General features: G+C 55.6%; 1 protein-coding gene across 8 annotated transcripts in view; it reads left to right on the top strand.

Annotated features, from left to right (window-relative positions):
- The first annotated feature begins 75 nt into the window (after positions 1 to 75).
- The window catches only part of LOC310886680 (uncharacterized protein), a 134,245-nt gene continuing 117,498 nt past the window's right edge, over positions 76 to 16,822 (top strand). For 5 of the 8 annotated variants that reach the window (XR_014575416.1, XR_014575417.1, XR_014575418.1 and 2 more), the window contains exons 1-2: positions 76 to 8,461; positions 12,323 to 12,431. Coding sequence is in view for 1 of the 8 variants with exons in the window: in XM_083811582.1 (XP_083667708.1) it covers positions 804 to 1,073; positions 1,751 to 1,912; positions 2,790 to 2,897 (540 nt within the window). In the remaining 7 variants the exon portion in view is untranslated. Of the gene's footprint in view, positions 8,462 to 8,492; positions 10,254 to 12,322; positions 12,432 to 16,822 lie in introns of those variants that run through there. The other 3 variants (XM_083811582.1, XR_014575421.1, XR_014575422.1) reach the window with 3 other exon arrangements.

The following is a 16,822-nucleotide window of genomic DNA, read 5'->3' on the forward strand; positions in this document are numbered from 1 at the left end:
AGCCCCGCCCGCAGCTCCCCCTTCCCTCCCCGGCTGCCGCAAGCAGCGCCCCGCAGCGCGGTGCCGGCCCGGGGACGGGGGGGGGGTCTCGGAGGCAGCCCCCCAGCACCACCGGCTGCGGTTTGGAGAAGGGGATTTTCTGTGCTCCACACCGGGGGCGAGCCCCCGGGTCCGGCTCTGGCCATAGATGGGGCTGAGGGAGAGCGAGGGGTGCTGCGAGGGGACGCTTGGCACCATGGAAGTGGAGCCTCCAGTACCCCGAACTGGGGCAGCCGCTGGGCTGAGCCACAGCTCGTCCACACAGCAGAAATAATGCCACGATCCCCGAGCCGCCGACTGCGGGGAGCTGATCTGCAGGGCCGTGGCCAGAGATATCCGAAGGGCAGGTGGGGAAACTGAGGCACGGTGCCTGCGGAGCTGGGCCGGCTGCGGAGCCAGCCGAGCTGCCGGCAGCAGCAGGGCAGCCTCGCCGCGCTCAGGCTGATGCTCGGTGAAGTGGCTTTGGCTCTGCAAACAACCCCCCCCCCCCACCCCCCCCCCCAAGTGCACGGTTTTATCAGCTGGAAAGGCAAATAAACGCAGGGCGCAGGGGAGCTGAGCTTCCGCAGCCTGTGCACGGGCCCGGCAGGACTTTGCGCACAGCCGGACCTCCAGGCAGCAAAAACGCCCCAAATGCAGCGGGCTGAGGTCTGCGCAGGCTGCGGACTGCCTGTGGGACTGCAGCGTGAGGGGGCAGACGCGGTGGGGTGTGCTTCTGCCAGCCCCAGGAGGAAGCCGAGCGGGGACCCACATGCAGAGCTCCCATGTCCCGCTGCTCCCAGCTTGGCTGGAGGCGCAGCTACGTTCCCACATCCCTCCCCTGCCCGTACGTCTGCCCCTGGGGAGATCTGTTCGCCTCCTCCTTCCTCGCTCCGTCGTTAATCTCTTCCTACACGGGGGCAGGTTTCCTGCCCGTGCCGAGCAGGCCTGTTTGCCGCCGCCAGCTGACGCAGCGCTCAGGAATTCGCGGGGTGGCTGGCAGCACATCGGGACTTGTCCCCGCGTGCGGTGCCGCGCGGCCACGTCCCCGCCAGGTATGTGGCCGGGGAGGCTGCTCCGGCTCCGGCACACACCTGCACCCTGCGAGGGGGCAGCCGGGGGGGTTCCCCAGCCCCACAACAGCTCCTGCACCTCCCAGCGCCAACCTGGGGAAGGGGTCGGGGGATTCGGCAGCCGGCACATCGCTGCAGCCTTGGGAACGGGGGCCGAACTGGTCTCAAACTGGTTTGCGCAGCGCGGCACCCGTCTGCCCGCAGGTCCCCACGGGAGCGGGCTCGCGTTGCTCCACGGCTGCCTTTGGCACGACTCGAGGAGAGCAGCACAGGCCGGGCGCCAGGGCTTGCTGTGCCCGGCTCACACGCCGAGCTGGCAGCAGGAGGCTGAGCGGCGCCGTGTGAACGCGCGGGGCTGCAAACCGGAGCGGCCGGGTCCGTGCCCTGCCCCACGCCGCCGCGCGAGCGGGGCGTCTGACAGCGAGCACAAAGAGCTGCTCCGGGGTGGAGCAGGGCAGAAGCGAGGTTTCGGCTCTGCTCCGACCGCAGCGCTTTGATTTACGGGGCTGGCGCTTGGCGGACGAGATCCACCCCCCGTCTTTTTTTAATATTGTTTCCTGGCAGCTCGGTTAGTTTCTCTGCTGATTTGAGCAACGCTCCCACAATCCTGCGGGCGCCTCGTTGCCTTGAAAGCAGTCAGCTGGAATTTGCTATTTTAGGACCTAAAAATTGAGGAGAGGAAGAAGAAGAAGGAGAAGGAGGAGGAGAAAGAAACGGAGAAAGAGAAAGAAAAGGAGAAGGAGATAGAGAAGGAGAAGGAGATAGAGAAGGAGAAGGAGAAAGAGAAGGAGAAGGAGAAAGAGAAGAAGAAAAGTATTCCAGTGAGTGCAGAGGAATGGTTTAACAGGATTTCACTCAAGGGGAAAAGGCATAAAAAAAAAAAATATGATTCATTTTCATTCAAATGGAGCTTCGTGTTTCTATAGTAAGTCATAACAAAACACGGCAGCAAAGCCAAGAAGTTATTTATACCAGATGGGCCAGCGGTTGTATCTGCAGCTTTTCAGGAACTGTCCCGACTTGGGCAGATTTTGCAGGGATGCAGCTCAGGAGCTCAACCACCCTCCTGTTGGGGGGGTCGGGGCGGTGAGTGCCCCAGCCCCGCCGTGTCCCCGTGCTGTCCCCTCCGGCGTGGCCGCCCCGCGGGCCCTGCAGCTCCTCCTCGGCTGAAACTCGTCCTCCCCGGCTCATGCATCCCGCGCAAGCCAGCACTCGCCCCGGCTGCCGTGTCCTCGCCCCCTCAAACGAGTCTGACTCGTGGTGTTACCTCGCTCCCCAGTCACCTGGAAGCTTTCCCAGGCCAGGGTAGCCCCAGAGAAGAACAGCAAAGGGCACTCGCCGAGCTGCGGCTCGTGGAAGAGCTCGGGGTGCACGTCCAGCCCCTGCCCGGCCGCGGGGTGCTGAGCCCTGGTGAAAGGCCTCCTGCGTAGGCATCCTGGCACAGCCCTAAGTGGATTTGCATGGGTAGATTGAATAAATTGAATGAGAGTACCATTTTCCTTACGTTTCAAGCGAAACTATAAGCAGAAATGACAGAAGTGGGATATTTTTCCCTTTTTTGCTAACAAATTATTTACAAACCCGCTGAAATTGGATCTAGCTTAAACTAAGTTCATACCCATTTAAGGGTATTACGGGAGAATCAGACCAGTGCTAAAAGCAAGGAGTGGGTGTATTTAATGGCTTCTCTCCCTGCAGGCCCAGGAAGCAACACTGGAAGTGAGGCAAGCCTGGGAAAAGGAAACGAAGCCGCGGGATGCTCCGGAGGGTTGGAGGGCTCCAATGGCACCGAGGGGAACGGGATGAGGATGCTGCCCAGAAAATACCTTTATTCACTGATCAGACAGCGCCTTAATTTTGTCAATTTTAAATAGCGATGCAGGCTCCAGCCGGGAAGCCGGGCTGGGCAGTGCTGGAGGTGCAGGGAAGGGGCAGCCCCGGTGCCGGCAGCTGGGCAGGGGACCAGGCTCTGCCCCGGCGCTGGGGCAGGCTCTGCCCGCACACGCCCTGCTCTGCTTCCCCAAACTGCACGGCCGGGTGTTTCCCGTCCAAGGCAAGAAAAAGAGGCAGCAGGTAAAGCCGGCTGCCCTTCGGCTTTCAAGGGAGTGCTGCCGCGGGGAGAAAATCGCTCTGTTTTTGCAGGTGGTGGTGCTGGAAAGCTGCCCCTGACTGTCACCGGGGGGCTGCTGGAAGTCTGAGCCTTGCTAAAAGGAAGGAGACGAGGGACTCGGGGCTTCACGGGCATGCGCTTGTGATGGGCAAGCGCTTGGGAACATCCACCCTCATTTACTGCCCCAAATCAAGTCCTTAGCAAGACGTGAGCTGAAAATAGGGCCCTGCAGCCAGCACAGGGCTACCCTGCGGGGCAGCGTGCAGGGGAGCTCCGTGCGTGGCCATGCCTGGGATTTGGAGCTGAAACTCGGCAGCAAAGAGTGAGTGCTTGGTGCTCGGTCAGTTCTGCTGGGCAGGAGGATTACAAATGGCAATTAACCTGTGGACCTGCTCAGCATAATTACGGAGGAACTGCAGGGACATGTGCATGCAGGAGAGGAGAGCAGCCTGCTTCGCCGTCCCGGGGTGAATAAGTAAACACCACGGCAGCGAGGTGCAAGGTAGCAAGAGGAACTTCTGTTTGCGGCCAGGGAGGATCTCGGCCGATGCTCGTGGTGGCTGCTTCTGTGTCATGGGGGCTGTGCTGCCAGCCTTTGCCAGGCTGCTGTGCAGGGGGAGATGAAAAAAGCCTTTTGCAGCCCGTGCTGTGGGCATTTCTTGTCTGGGTTGGGGTGAAGGGGGGATCCCACTGAGCCGACCCCTCCGGCCATACCCTTCCTGGCCGGACTTAGTGACAAACCCAAGGGACGAGGCACTGGCGGGACACTTATCAGCACTGTTGTGCTCTCTGCTCTACTTTTACCTACAATTTACCCTAATTTTAGGTAAAACACAGCCAGTCAAAGCTGGAATGAACAGAGAACTCCGCGTGGCTTTCCCAGCCTAGCAGCAACTTGGGGAGTTCGAGCCTGTGTAAGCCAGGCGCTGCTCTTGGCTCGGTTTTGGGGAGCCCCACGAAGCAGCCAGCACCCCCCACCCCGTCCCCAGCCAGGCATTCGGACCCCACCAGCCTGCTCTCACAGCGTTGTGCTTGAGGGTTTCAGTCCCAGCCAGTTTAGCAGCAAATAAAAGACAAAAGGTCATGAGAAAAGCACATCGCACCCGAGCTAGCGAAGGCAGGCTGAAATTTCCTCTTCCACTTCTGGGATTCATCTGCTCCTTTCCCATTAAAATTAATGACAAGAGCACGTCCATTTCTCAGCTCCGTGGTAGCTCTTCAGCCTCTTCCTTTGCTCGACGCTAAAATAGAGACAAGCCCAGACTATGTCCCCAGAGCCTCAAAGCAAAGTTTGCTTTTGCAGCTAAACAAAGCAGCTTCCTCCCTGCCCAGCGGAGTTGCAAAGCAGCGATAAGATTCTGAGCGGTTCTGGGTATTGATCTGCGGTGCTAATCTGGGTGTCTGTCAGCTGGACACCCCGGTCACGCCGCGAAGGCTTGCTTTTCCAGCCCAGATCATTGCATGCACCCAGGAATTCTCCTAAAGCATCATCCTGGCGTCATTTCACTGCAGGAGCTCCGATAGCAAACAAAGTTTCTAGACCTCAGGGTCAGAGAGAAAAGCTGGAAAATGTGACTCCTTGGGGCATTCGAGACAAAAGGTAAATGCACGCAGACCCTCAGGTACAGTATCTGTCAGAGTACCCAGGATTTTATGTTTAGGATTTGTGGAAGGCTCTGACTGATGGCACCTGGGGGGCACTGGTGGGGAATCCCAGGCTGCAGGCGTGCGCTGGAGCCAGGTATTTTATTTGGGGTCAGAAACAGAAATCTGCTGCAAAACTGAAGCCCCCCATGCCCCTGTGCTGCCCCGACCCTGCAGCTCAGGTGGGGTTTGCAGGGGTTGGAGAGGAGCAGAGGTTTTCCCACCGGCAGCCTCCCCCTCCTGCTCCTCCCCTCCTGGGCGCTGCGCGCTGGGTTGTGCAACGCTTATCTCCCGGCCCTGCACACGCCAGCAACCAGCCGGGCAGCAAAAATATTCTGCTGGAGAAAGCGGTGAGGGCAGTTTGTCTTACTCACTCCCAGGACTCACCCTGAAGATTGTGCAGGCTGCTTTTGTAACGCTTATCAAGGGAAAGAAAAAGAAGAAAAAGGACCCGGCTTTCTCTTGGGACTATTCACCGCGCCGCTCAGCACCGCTCGCTTCTGCTTCATTGGCCTACAAATCCAAATCCCCCTAAATAATTCAGCAGAGCTGCTGCGTTACAGGCCTAAATAATTCATCCTGGATCTTTGCGGAGGGAAGCGTGGTTACATCTCCCGTCAGAGCAGAGCTTTGGGGGCTCCCCCCAAAAAAACCTGGGGGCAGTGTTCCTCTGCTCAGCCCAAGATTCTCTGCTTGGTGCAGCCAAGACGCGACACTGAGGGCTTGGAGGGGAGAGGGTCCCGTGCCCCCACCTGCAGGGCTGGGGGCTCCTGGGTCTCCCTTTGCCTTTTTTTCCCTGGCCCCCAGCAGCTGGAGAAGCTCGGAGCGAAGCCTGACCTCAGGCAGGGCTGCCCAGGAGCGGGGCACGAAGGCGCACCCCGGCTGCTCCACGCTCCCTTGCTCCTTCCCGAAGGCCCCAAGAGCTGCCCATCTCCGGCAGGCCGAGGGAAAGGAAATGAGAAAGGAAATTATTTTGGTTTGGTTTGGTTTGTTTCCTGTGCTCTGTGGGGGGAGTGGTTGGAGATAAAGGGCGGCCGCGGTGGGGTCGGAGCCGTGGAGCAGCCGTGTGCGAAATCCCCGCGTTGGGTTCCCAGCGCCCGCCGGCTGGAGACGACTTCTCCCACGGGGGATCCTTGAGCAACTCACGGCAGCAGCCGGCTGCTCTCTGGCTGAGCAGACATATGTGCCTGCTTTTCCGAGGGGCTGGTTAAATTAAAAATTCCCAGGGCAAAGCCGCGATGATTAACCCAGACCGGCTGCAAAGGGCTTCTGTGGAGGTGGTGCCCGCACCGAGCTATCCCCCTGCACCTCGGTGCCGTAGCACACACCGTACGTGTATCATGCTGAAAGCATTTTGCTTAAATATTTATCAAATCCTTCCAGGCCAGGACTGGGATTCAGACTGGGCTGAAGGTGACAGCATTTAGTGGGGAGGAAGCGGTGGTGAAAGAGCTCGAGCAAGGAAAAACCTGATTATACCCTGGTCCTCTTATTTCCCCAAGCAGCAATATCCTGCTCTGCAGGCTGCAAAAATCACCTAACCCCCAGCTGCTCCTCTTGTATTTTCCATCCCTTTCTCCCCTGCATCCCTGTGATAGCCAGCTGCCACGCGGCCCCTGGCCCCCACCCGCCCCGTCCTCCCCCCGGCGCGGGGCTCCCTTATCTCTGCACCGAGTAATTTGATTTTCACGGCGGTGGGAGCATTGGCAATTACCACAATAAAAGAGGAGATTTGCAGCCGGGGCGAGGGGAGCTGACACCACTGGCACCCTCCTCGGTAGCTGGGGTGTTCCCCAGCCTCCTGGGCACCTGGGCTCTGCCCTGGGGAATATTCACCCCACAAAAAAGACAGGGAAGCCGTGCCCTTTCCCTTCCTCGTGCACTTTTGCTCCACACAAGAGCCAGGGTGGGACACGTGGCTCCTCTGGGGGTGCTGCCCAGCTCCTTCACCCCATACCCTGGCACGGTGCTTGCTTGGGCAGCCCTTTGGCAAAGGGGCTCGGACACAATCCCCATTTTGGGGTTTTCCCGGCACCACTTGCCCCGTGATGGGTACGAGAAGCCCCCGTACTGCTGCCAGGCTCGCTTGCTCCCTCCCAGCTGCTCGGGTTTATGGCGCCCATAAAACCAAACGCACTCTGCAGTTTAGCTTCGTATATTACAAACTATAATCCAAACCCCATAAAGGAGCGAGTCCTTTGCATAATGATCACATACGGCTCTCTGCTTTTATAGCGTGCCAGGGCTGTGGTTACAGCAGCTCTCCACCTCGCAGATATGCAATTAGAGCAGCGGGAGCAGCCGAGCAGGGCTCGGTCCCACAGAGATGTCGGACCCTCGGCAGGAGGGCGAGGGGACCAGGGGCACCCAGCAGCGAGAGGGGGTCTGCACGGGAAGGACCCAGACCTGGGAGCTGCGTTGGAATGGGGAAGGGGCTTTCCGTGCCCTCTGTGTCTGCCCTGCCATGAAATGGAGCTCCAAAGCACCTGGGCTGAGATTTGGGTCGGGACCGGAGGGTGCAGGGTTACTTTGCCACGTGCTGGAGGGAGTCGCTGCCAGGAAGTATTTTTAGAGAAGTTTTTATTTTAAATCGTGACTCAGACCTTGTCTCTGCTCCAGCACAGTCCCGGTTCAGGAGTGCTCAGACCTTAGCAGAGATGAGGCAATAGCAGCGATCGTTCGTTCAAGGGGAATGGGGATCTGCTTGTTTGGTGCCCAAATATTTCCCCTTGCCTGCTTCCACGGCTGGACCCCGCGTCCTGCCTTGTGCTGGGCTCCTGGGGGGCTTCACGGCACTTTCTGGGCCTCGGTTGACCCCAGCTCTCTGTGCAAGCTCCAATACAGGATGTTTGAACTGGGTTAAAAGGCCCCACGGGGATGGTTTGGGGGATTCAGCATGGCTGTGCGTGAGAAGCAGGGAGGAGCAGGAGGCAGTGCACAGGAAAATCAGTGTCAGCATGGTCTGAGAGCCCTTCTCTGCCATTCGCTTATTTATTTTGCCCTGGTGTGAATTACCAATTTGGCTACACTATCGCAAGCTAGAATCCCTTAAACCAACTTAAATCACTTATAAACGCAGGCAGTAATCCAGGGATTTATTGAGGCAAGCCCTGCATAAACACAAATATAAACTGGTTTCACTAAATCAGAACGAGACCCGAAGCAGCTATTCTTCTCTCTCTTTCCTCCAGAGTAGTTTAAACCAGTTTTACGTTGATTTAAGCTAAGCCTGGCTGGGGAGGCAGGCTTTGCACATCCGCTGAAGATAACTTTGCCCAAATATCGGTCTTGAGGCCCAACAGGTTGTAAGGAAGGGCCGTTTTCCCCCCACGAGCCCACCCCAGGGGTCAGAGCAGCATTGGCCTCTGTGTGCGAGCTGCTTTTTGGGAGGGACGCCCACAAAAGCAGAGCCACGGGCGTGGGGGTACCCCAGGGGAAACATGAAAGGGTTAATTGGGAGCAGAGGGCAATTAGTGGATTCCTGGCACTTGGGGAGCACCTGAGGGTGGTGCAAGCAGGTGGGGGAAGCCCATAAAAGGGCTCCCTAGAAACACCAAGGGTTTTGCTGCAGGTGGATGAGCAGGAACCCAAGGGGCTCTGCCAGTCTGCAGACCAGGTAAGTGCATGCGTGCGTGCCTGGGTTCTCTCCTGGGGTGAGCTGGTTGCACTAAATCAGATGGGGATGGGATTATTGTGTGCCTTGTTCTTGCTCCTCCTGGGGCAGGACACAGTGGTCCCCAGGCACAGAGCCACCTGAGGGCTTCGGAAAGGGGAAGGAATGAAGCAGGAGTGGTGCAAACCCTCTTGCTGGCTGCTCCCCAAAGCATGGGGACGGGTGATGTGGGACAGCTGTGCTGCAAGTGGTGGTCTGCAGCCCAGCCTGGAGCCTGGTGGTTGTCTTTTTTGTGAGATGCAGGAGAAATGGCCATGCCATATGCCCTTGGAAAAAGGTCTGCTGCACTTGTGGCTCGGTGGAGCGTTTGTTTCTGAAAAGCAAGGGGGGATGTGAGGTTTCTGGAGCAAGAGGGATGCTTGGCCTGCTTGCTTGTGCTTGGCAGCTGTGTGCCTCCAGCTGCTAAATGGTGGGGAAGCCCTGGCAGAGGGCAGAGCTGAGACTTTTGCTAGAAATTGGGCTCAGAGTGGGCATGGCCCCATGCTGGGCTTGTCCCCAGGCCGCGATGGCACTGCTGGGGCTCCTGCAGCTCCAGGTCTGGGTTTCCTCCCTGACCTGATCCTTCTCCTTAAAACCTCCAACTACTGCTTGCCGTGCTGCAATCCATGTCTTCTTGGAGTGTCTGTCTTTCTTAAAGAGCTGAATTAAGAACCCAAAGCTGAGAAGATCATGATGTGGGGCTGTGGAGGTGGGAACAGGCAGGATTTGGCTGGAGAGGGAGTGGGATTTAGCAATTTTGTGCCCGCTGTGAAATGAGGGGATTATGCTGCTGGCTTTGGCCCAGTTCTTGGGTTTGGATGGTTTTGGCAAAATATTCACCCCCCCTTCTCATCTACATAGCCCTTAATGTGCTCGTGGGCCATCTCTTGCTGTGTCTATACTGTGCTTAATATGAGGAGGCAAATGAAAGGCAGTGCTCTGAGTAAGTCCCTGGCTAGCCCGGAGCAGGCTGTGGTGCAGCTGGTTTCAGTGGTCTGTGCTGAGAGATAACATCGCGGCTGTGCCTGAGCTGCAGATACCAGAGGGAAAAATGGGATTCCTGACAAGATCACCTGCCTTATCTGTGCCCAGTGACTTAAACCAGTGCTCAGCTGAGGCAGTGCAACAGGGAGGGAGGGGGCTTGGCGGAAAGCTGCTGTAATTACTTAGTCACCAGGTGATTTTGTCAGGTGAAGCCCTTCTAATGCAAGGTCTTTTACATCTAATTCCTGGTTAATTGTATCACGCCTGTGTGTTGAGCATGATGTAGTCACCCTGCGGATGGTTCACGATGTAGTCATCCTGTGAACGGTTAGCTCTGTAGTTTTACGTTTATTAGTTTTATTTTCACACCTGGAGCTGAGGGCACTGCCTTTCCCTGCCTAAACCTTCCCTGTCTGGCCTGGGTTGGTTCCCTCCAGGCAGTGCTGGCTCCTGCTGCAGGACTCGCCGTGCCCACAAGAGGCTGCTGGTGCTGTTTGGAAGCGTCCCTACGGCCAGTTTTTCCTTTTTTTTAATAATCTCACTCTAAAAAATTAACAATAAAAAAAAAGGCAAGGAAGAAGTTGTTTGCCCCCAGCTGCGGGAGGGGCTGTGCCCTTTCCAGGTGGGTGGGCACAGGAGTGGGCAAAGGAGCCCTGCAGGGGTCCTCAGGGACACGACCCCCAGGGGGGGAAATGCTTCAGGCCCTGGAGAAAAAGCCAAAATGCTCCTGTGGAGAGAGGGAATTGGCTGTGGGATGAGCGAACAGGAGCAGGTAGGTGCTTAGATCCGAATGTCGGTGCTGGCCTTCCCGTTTTGCTCTTTTCTGTAGAGTTTTGGGGATCTGGGACGTATGTACCTGTAGCTAACACTCTGAGGGAGGGAAGAAAAATCCCTTTTGAAACCCTGAGCAGCTGGGACAGGCTCTGTTTAAGCCAGGGGAAAGAAGGGCCTTGGTGGGCACAGCTGGGGCTCCGAGGGCAGCCCGGTCAGCTCCCCTCTGCCCATCCTGGCCCTCTCCTTGAGAGGCTGTGGTCCTGCTTCTCATGCATACTAAAATGTGTTTACCGTGTGTGTTACTGCACATCAACAAAGCTCCTTCTGTGCCAGGGGACCTGCTGAGAGCCACCTGAGAGCAGCGCTGCTAATAGCCGGAGCTCGTGCATTTTGCATGTGCGTGGTTTGGGCCTGGTGCTTGTAAAGCAGCGCGGCCCTGCGCTGGGCTCTGCTCTTGGCTTTTCTCATGCCAACGCATGGCAAGCAGCTTCTTGGAGCTTGGCCTTCACGTTAGATCAGAGGTGACGGCACGTAAAAGGGGATCATCCAGCCTTAAACCACAGCGGTGTCTCTTTTCTTCTACAATCTGCTCAGGATGTTTTCTATGCTCTCCCAGTGCTGGGCCAGGGCCTGCTGGTCCTCAGGCCCGTGTCCTGCTGTAATCAGCGGGCAGGCTGCCCCTCGGTGTTCTTGCTGCCCTGCTTATCTCATTTCATCCATGAAACTTGGTGTGCCTGGCCTGTGAAATCCCCGTGGGCATTTCTTTTAAGTCACCGTGGATGTGCCTGCGCATTCGAGCAGAGGGAACGGAGACGAACAGAATGAGCATCCGAGGCTCAGCGTCCCCTTTGTGTGGCTGTACACAAACACGAAGGCGGTGCCGCACGCGATAATCCCTCGGTGCCTTCAGAAAAGGCTCGCTGCTATCGAGAGGCTTTCTTCAAAAAGCTTGGATGGCCCTTCAGCGGCACGTGGCTGGTGCTGCACCGAGTGGGGGGCTCCCTGGTGCTCGTGTGTGGCTCGGGACCCCTCACCCTGTGGCCAGCAGCACCCTGAGCACGCGTTTGGGTGCTGGGTGCCCATAGCAGGCCCCCTCTGTGAGCCCCCCGAGAGGAAAAGCTCTCCTGGTTTCCCAGGAGATTCCAGCACACAACAGGTGATTTAATTACTTTAATAAGAACATTTGAAGGAATTGATTCATAACTTGACTTGCATTTTGCAAACTTCAAATGTCATTTTCTTTTTTTAATGCTGCTGCATATTAAAGTAATTAGGTTATTAGCAAAAAGCCTTGCTATTCCTGGGAACTCGAGCCTGCCTCGGATGAAACACCTCTGATGCTGGGGCAGGTTTTATTTCTGACTTTAGCCAAGCCCGTGGGCTGGCATTCAGTAGGGGCAGGCTGTGCTGCCTGCTGCTCCCGATTCCTCGTGGGACGTTGGCCGTGTCACATAGTCCTTGTTCCTCTGTTTTCCAGCCTCAGGCTGCAGGATGGAGGCCATGCCTTGCTCCCTCTTAAGAGGCACCCCTCGTCTTTCCGTGGCGCTGCCACCCTCATCCTCTCCTAGGGACCCTCTTCAGTGCCCGGGGCTGGGGGGTGGCTTTGTTCAGAACAAAAAGTTGGCTTCTTGCTGCTGTGTCACTTCGGTCACCGAGGAGAAGCCAGGAGCAGAGCTCAAACCATCTGCCCCAGCTCCGAGCTTCTGACCCCTGGCGTGGTGTTGGGGGGGGTGGCTGCAGCCAGCAGGGTCCCCCCAGCAGTGGTGCCTGAAGGCCCCTCTAATTTCCTTGCATCTCATTGTGTATTGATGGCCGTGGATGTCGGGTAACCATGGCAACTCATTGATTAGCATCCAGCCCCTGTGAAACGAAGAACATGCAGCCATAAGAATTACAAATGATGCTGTATTGTCTGCTGCCAATAGGCTGATTACTGCCATTTTCTGCCAGGTAGACCAGCTTTTACAGGCAACCCGGTGGTGTGTAATTACCATGCTGTGAGTGATGCATTGCTATAGTTACTATCTGCTATGTTCCCTGACTAATAGTTTTTAAATTCCTCTTCAGATGGAAATGCATTGCCTGTAAATGGGAGAGGCAGAGGTCTGCAGAGCCAGGAGCCTCACCCTGCGAGGAGCCTGTCTGGGTGTGAAAAAGGGTCTCAGTGCAAGCTGAGGTAGGCAAATGTGCGAATCATGCCATCAAACCGCTGGTGGGTGGGGGATAAACCCGGCTGTGAGCTGAGGTGGCACAGGCAGCAGGAGTGTCTCTGCAGGCCTAAAACGCTGTTTACCTGTTGATAGCACGAGGTTGTCTTAAAAATGACTGGAGCTTACCCCGAGTATTGGATCCCGTCCTATTTCTTATGTGTATGGAGGTCTCTGAGTGGGATCTGGCATCCTGCAACCCAGGGAGAGCAGGGATTTATTTTTAACCACTGGATATGCTGTTCATGTAGTGGGCTTTAAAAAGAGACTCAAAATATTGGTGGTGCTTATGTTGGTAATTCTGCAGCGGCCAGGAGGAGTGTGCAAGGGGTGGGTGGCCTGCAGAAGCCAGTCTTTCACTCCTGGAGAGTGAAAATGAATCCTTCCCAGCTGTGCTAGCAGCAGGGCTGCTGGTGAGTGATGTTCAGACCTCGGTGCTCCCAGTCTGTCCTGGGAGGAGGTCTGGTAAACCCAGGCTCAGACCTGGAGGACTTGCAGATGGCCTCTGCCTCTCCTGGGGCGAGGATGCCAAGTGGTGCTGCAGGCCTTTCCTGTCCTCTTCTCTCCCCCGTGCATTGCCTCTGGTGTTTAGATGTTCGCAGAACCTACACGAAGTTAAAAGGGGGGTTTTCTTTTCAGACTGAGTGCAGCCAGGGTAATTTAGTAGAAAAATGTCATGCTAATGCAATTCAAAGTTCAAATGATCTTTCATTTTGAGGGAGAGGAGAACGCGTGTGCAGTCAGAATGTTAAAACCCACTACTTGCCCTGCAATTCAAATAGAAATATGAGCTTCAGGGGATACATAAGTCACATGAAGTACTGTGAGTGAAACACACAAAATGAATAAAAATGATCCGGAAGCCGTTATTAGCATCACTGGGGGGCAGATCCAGCTCAGAACAAGTGTAGAGGCAGGCAGGAGCGGTGTTGGTGAGAAGTTTACGTGAAATCACAATAACGTGGAAATAATGAGAAAGTTATCAGTACGTTTCTTGTATTAATATCTCAGCGTTGCATTCCGGGTGCTCCTACCCCTCTCCTTTCCAGCCCCATCAATCTGTCAGTGTTTGGATGAGTGCTTGGTTGGAGCAGCACGTGGCGGTGTGGTGGAGCTCTGCTGCTGCTCGGGCTGAGCTTGGGAGCCTGGCGGTAGCTGCTGGGACAGGGATGAGCTCTGCTCGGTGCCTGAACGATGCTTTGGGCTCAAGTCCCTGGGGTGGCTTTCTGCACAGTGCTGGCTGCCCCCTCGCATTTGGGTGACACGCTGAAATCCTGGGGCAAAGGTTTGAAATCTCGGGGCTGCTGCAGTTTGAGCGTTATCCTCCCAGAAAGCATGGAAGGGTTTGGGAAGTGTAACTGAATCCCAGGCAGAACAATTTCTGTAGGAAAAAGGCCGGGCTCCAGCAGGAGCTACCAGTGGGCAGCCGTCCTCCAAAAGGGAGGCCGAGTCCCTGCTCGGTGAACATCAGCAGCCTGCCCTCTCCCTCCCTTTTGAAGCAGAGGAAGGGGGAAGACGTGTGGCAGAGGGAGGCTGTTTCCAAACACGGTTGTTCAGGCACCTCCAGGAGGCAATAGCAGCCCTTTTAATCCAGAAGGAACCAGCAGAGCCTCCCCTCCTGCCTGGGAGGCTGACGAAGGGAGCTCCCGGAGGCAGAAGTCCTCTCTCTTCTGAAAAGCTCGGGGAAGTTCCCTGCCAGTCACCGGAGACAGTCGGAGTTTCCATCGTCTTCATCTTCAGTGTGCTGTCGGCTGGGTCTGCCCAGCTCTCCTTCCTCTGTACTTACCCCCCAGTGGCAAATAGCTCTGGCTCCCCGGTTTTATGAACAGTGATGGAGGTTTAACACCCACAAAGGCTTTCAAGACCTGTGATTAAATGCCAGGAGTGGAGAGGTTCAATGGCCTGCTTAGGAAAAAGAAGGGAAAACAGCAGGAAAATGCATCTCCCAAGCAAAGTGGCTGCTGTTGTGCTGGGGATGCTTGGTCAGCGGGCTTGCAGCTGTGCTCGGGGCAGGGTTACGGTGCCCAGCTGGGTCCTGCCACCGAGGCAGGAGGGGGATGCACAGGAATGAACTGCAGCATGTTTTACAACAGTGAGGGACTCAAATAGGTTCGATGTTAGTTAAAATAATGCTCGGTAAAACCCTCCTACCTGGCAATGCAAGCAAACTCCATCTGGTGAGAAAGCATTTAAGACTTGTACTTAAAATGCACGTCGCTACCGAAGTCCTGAAATAGAATTGTCTTTACCTAATCGTAGCACAGTACGACTTTGAGGCTTCAGAAACAGTTAAATGTGTGTCCAGAGGAAAGGTATTACCGGGGTAATTGGGCTATAAACCAGAACATATACACGGAGGGATTCTGTCTGGCAATACCACGGTAATCTGGAGAGCAAAATTTGATTCTCTGTAATCCTGGACTGCGTGTGTTGCTGCATTAAAAAAAATTCTCAGTGGCATTGTACATGCCTGAAAAGCAATGTAATATTTTAACAAGAAATTTCTCTTATTACAACCCTGTGTTTAGCATAGCTCTTTCCTGAGTCCTCTGGATGATTGTTTGCAAGTATCTGATTGTCAGGAAGAAAAGGTAGTTGTGGAAAGAAAATGAGAGACTCGAGAAAACTATTTTGGAAGTTGAAGAAAATTGTGGCACGAGCGGCAGCACGGCTGATTGCCTGTAGTTGATGAAAATTATTTGCATATTGCAATTTTTATCGCTGCATTTGGCATTCGCCTGCCTCTCACCAGCGTGTGAAAGGCCTGGGAGCTCTCTGCCTGTCTCCGTATGCAGGCCAGGGTTTTTGCAAATCCAGGGTGTTTTTTTCAAAAGCATAGAGCCGTGGGGATTGCTGCCCCATGTCAGAGTAGTGGCTGATGTCTTGGACCCTCTCCACCAGTGGCCAGAGCTGGGGACGGGACCCGGCCCTTCCCCTGTGCGCTGGAACACACCCGACACCAGCGCAGTTGGGCAGGGAGATATTAATTCCCATTCCAGATCGGCTTTTATGGCCTGGAACATGAAAATCAATACCCTAGTGATTTTTAATCCACTGCGTTTTGTGTCCGTGTATGTATAACCGACGTGTTTGAGCTGGGTGCTCGGTGTAGAACAGCGCTGTGCCATTAAAATAGATCCCTGTTTCCAACAGCTGACAAAGTCTCCCTTAGTGTAATCCATAGCTCCGGTGCATCTGCCGCGGCCGTTCCCTTCCTGTGACCTCCAAAAAGTGCCCGCACCGGCGAGGGGCCGGCCACCCTCCGCTTGCATGCTGCCGTGTGTTCACACACCGCGCTGCGGAGCCGCGCGCCGTTTGGAGTTCTCCTTCACAATAACCCACCGGGGCAAGGCTGCACGTAAACACAAGGCAGCTCTTGATCTCAAGAGCTCAGGATCAGCTCTTGAAGGTGTTTAAGCATGACAATTCTTGATCTCGAGCTCAGGATCGGCTTTAATTAAGGTATTCAAGCATCCTGCCCCTCCTGGAAGCAATGGGGGAAGGCTCCTCCCTTTGCACAATCTGGTCCCTGCAGATGGGCCAGGCGAGGACTTTTCTTAATGTGCAGCTGGGGAGCAGATAAATGAGAAAAAAACTCATGATGCTTCGTGACAGCAGCCACGTAGGTGGCTGTTGCAGCCCCCTGCTCGAGCCTCTCTTTCCCTGCTGTAAAACTGAGCTGTAGCCGTGTGCTGGGGGGAGCGCGGAGGAGCCGGATGCAGCGGCGTGCTCTGGGAAGCTCTTCTTGCTAATCCTGCGTCAGGTTTTTCTCTTTTGGGGCCTGGCAAACTGCTTAAACGCTTCTGGGACTCGCGCTCCCTTTCTGCAGGAGGAAGATAATATTTACTGATCTCTCCTATCGTTCATCTTATTGTGGCTGCTATGATAGGGCTGTCATACACATAAGTGATATTAACTGAGCTAAGACAGGATGTTTCTCACCTGGTATCACATATATTGCTGTTTTTTCCGCTTTTCATCATCATAGAGCTTATTACACCGTGGGGTTTAAGCACAATATGGTCTTTTGTTTTTGCTCTGTCTCTAAAAAGACAGAACGAGGGAATCTTCTCATCCGCGGGACGCGGGGAGCCGCGGCTCTTGGGGAGATCACAGTGCACAGCGGGGCGGGCGGTCCTGCTGCGTCCTGCAGCTTGCTAGGACAGCCTTTGTAGTGCTGTGACAGTGCTGCTCGCAGGTGAAGGCAAAGGAAGACGCCCAGCTGGGAGCTGTGAAGGGCCTGCTGAGCCTCAGCTCACCTCTGGAAAGCTCCGCGAGTACCCAGCTGTGCACACAGGCGTGCGAGGAGGGCTGTGCTCAGATCGCTGCCGAGGCGCTCGCTGGCTGGGAGAACATCCCA

This window comes from Anser anser (genome assembly GCF_964211835.1).
Source record: "Anser anser genome assembly, chromosome: 26".
Taxonomy (NCBI): domain Eukaryota; kingdom Metazoa; phylum Chordata; class Aves; order Anseriformes; family Anatidae; genus Anser; species Anser anser.